Source organism: Emiliania huxleyi (assembly GCF_000372725.1).
Source record: "Emiliania huxleyi CCMP1516 unplaced genomic scaffold EMIHUscaffold_73, whole genome shotgun sequence".
Taxonomy (NCBI): Eukaryota; Haptophyta; order Isochrysidales; family Noelaerhabdaceae; genus Emiliania; species Emiliania huxleyi.
In genome coordinates, this window is record NW_005196528.1 from 500,983 (window position 1) to 503,239 (window position 2,257).

General features: G+C 64.3%; 1 protein-coding gene across 1 annotated transcript in view; it reads right to left on the reverse strand.

The window, feature by feature from the left end:
- Positions 1-2,052, reverse strand: part of EMIHUDRAFT_453064 (hypothetical protein) — a gene marked incomplete at its 5' end in the record, with an annotated part of 3,068 nt that extends 1,016 nt beyond the window's left edge. The window contains 7 exons of the mRNA XM_005761021.1: positions 732-805; positions 839-1,047; positions 1,119-1,293; positions 1,416-1,514; positions 1,585-1,710; positions 1,886-1,934; positions 1,958-2,052. Coding sequence (XP_005761078.1) covers positions 857-1,047; positions 1,119-1,293; positions 1,416-1,514; positions 1,585-1,710; positions 1,886-1,934; positions 1,958-2,052 — 735 coding nt within the window. The 3' untranslated portion in view covers positions 732-805; positions 839-856. The remainder of the gene's footprint in view (positions 1-731; positions 806-838; positions 1,048-1,118; positions 1,294-1,415; positions 1,515-1,584; positions 1,711-1,885; positions 1,935-1,957) is intronic.
- Positions 2,053-2,257: the final 205 nt, after the last annotated feature.

Sequence of the window (2,257 nt, forward strand, 5' to 3'; positions counted from 1 at the left end):
AGACCGCCCTGGCGGACTCGTTTTACACTTCCAAGCTCAAGCCAGGCGCCGCAGGCCATAAAGAGGAGCGCAGATTAAAATGGCGCCGCAGGCTCCCCGGGCCGTCCGCGCACAGACCTTTATCTAAAAACAAAACAAAAAATCGATGAGACACCACTAGGGGCTGGGGGGCTCCGATCTCCATCTCTCCAGTACTCTCCAATCTCCAGCGTCGCTATATCTTAGGCCGGATCCCGTCAGATCTCCGATCTCCATCTTCAATCTCCAATCTCCAACGTCGTCATCTTAGGCCGGATTCAGTCAGATCTCCGATCTCCATCTCCAATCTCCAATCTCCACTGTCGATTCGGGGGCCCGGGGGAGGAGGGGGGCTCAAACCTTCAAGGAGATGCGCTATGGACTCATTCACAATGCAAAAGGATCTCCACCCTCTTTTCGCGCCATTTTGCAATCTCCAGTCGGCCCACACGATCTCTAGGCGCCTTTGGCGCGAAGTCAGAATCTCCACCTCTGTCGCAAGATCTCAAGCGACTGCACGCACCAACTCGACATCTCAGACTCCTCTCTCGAGCATCTACACCGGAGAAGATTTGCCTCCACCAGTTCTTCAATCTACTGCAGCTCTTGGCAGGAGATTTGCCACTTAAGAGATCTCAAAGGCATCTACGATCTACAGTCCAAGGATCTTCCGATGTTGCGCAGAGATTTCCATGTATGCTGGCACAGCTGGGGCTGCGCCGGGCGGCGGCGGGGCGGCGCGGCGGCGCAAGAGGGAGTCTCGCGGCGCACAAAAAAGCCGATCATGTAGTATCTTATGGTCTGTTGCTGCCTCTCCGGCTAGAGCAGGCGGCGAGCCTCAGCGCACCGGGACGCACAGGGAGAGGGACACACGGCACAGCCGGCGCGCCGCCGCTCGGGATGCACATGCGTAATGAGGGTGAGGAAGAAGGAGGCGCGAGGCGGCAAAACTTGCGCCGACCAGGCCCGCTGTCCCCATCAGCCCGGCTTTTGCGCACCGCAGCACGGGCAGTATCTCGTCCCCGCAACCTGCCGCCGAGGGCGCGAGGCGGGGTGGGATGTGGGATGAGCAGCGCGGAGAGGGCTCCTGTCCCCGCGACAGGCGGCCAGAGGAGCGGGGAGTGCGGCCGCCTCCTCGCGGCAGCCGTGGCAAGTCCAGTCCCCCAGCTCCTCGTTAGTCTCGAACCGCGCGGCGCGCCCCTTGGCGCCGCTATCCCACTCCCCGGTCGCCGTGCCGCAGTTCCAGCAAAACTTCCACAGGTCTCCCTCCGGTACCTGTGGCAGAGGGGCAGCGCGGGCGAGTCAGAGGCGCAACCGCGAGGGAAGCCGGGCGAGCGAGGCCGGCGGGGCGCGTCTTCGGCAATCGGGGCTCGGCCCGCAGCGGCGGGTGCGCTCACATACTCGCCGCAGCCGCCGCACTCGCCAGGCGGCGGTGGCTTTGGCGCGCCGTGCGGCCGTCCGCACTCGAAGCAGTAGTACCAGCCCGCGATGGACACCTGGCGCGGCGCGCGCGAGGCGGAGGGGCGTCGCAAGGGGTGGGCGGGCGGGGAGGCGCTTCGCGCTCACCTCGCCGCAGCCTTCGCACTGCCACTCCTCCGCGACGGCCGGCGGCTTGGCCTTTGGGTTGGGCGTGCCGTGGAAGGAGTCACCGCATATGGGGCAGAACTTGAAGCCCTTGGGCACTGTGCCGTCCTCTCCTCGTGCCGCGCAGCCGGTGCAGACCCAGTCAGCGTCGTCTGGGGAGCCCGCTTTGGCGTTGGCAGGCGCCGGCGCCGCCGCGGCCGGCGCCGGCGCGGCCGGCGCCGCCGCCTTCTTTGCAGCCGGCAGCGGGGCAGCCTTCTTCAGCCGTGACTGCTCCAGCTCAAACCTCTTGAGCCCGGCCGCTATATCGCTGATTGCGGACGCGCCAGCGGCGGCTGGCGCCGCCTTGTCGCTCGACCCGTCGCTGTTGCTGGCGCCGCTCCAGCGGTTAGACTTCGACTTTCGCTGCTTGGATGGGTCGGCGCCCTCGGAGAAGCTCATGAGGTTGTCCATCGCGGAAGTCAGAACGAGCGGCGCGGGGCCAGCAACGGTGCGGTACCGACGCATCAAAGGCCCGAAATCCACCGGCGACTCCGAAAGCTTCCTAATTAGTCTAGCCGCCAGGTTGTCTTTTATGCTCTACGTGACCAGTCGGAGCCTGAGGGCCCAACTTGAGAATCGTGCTTTTTGCGCGGGTTTTTTTGTTTTTTTTAGAGAG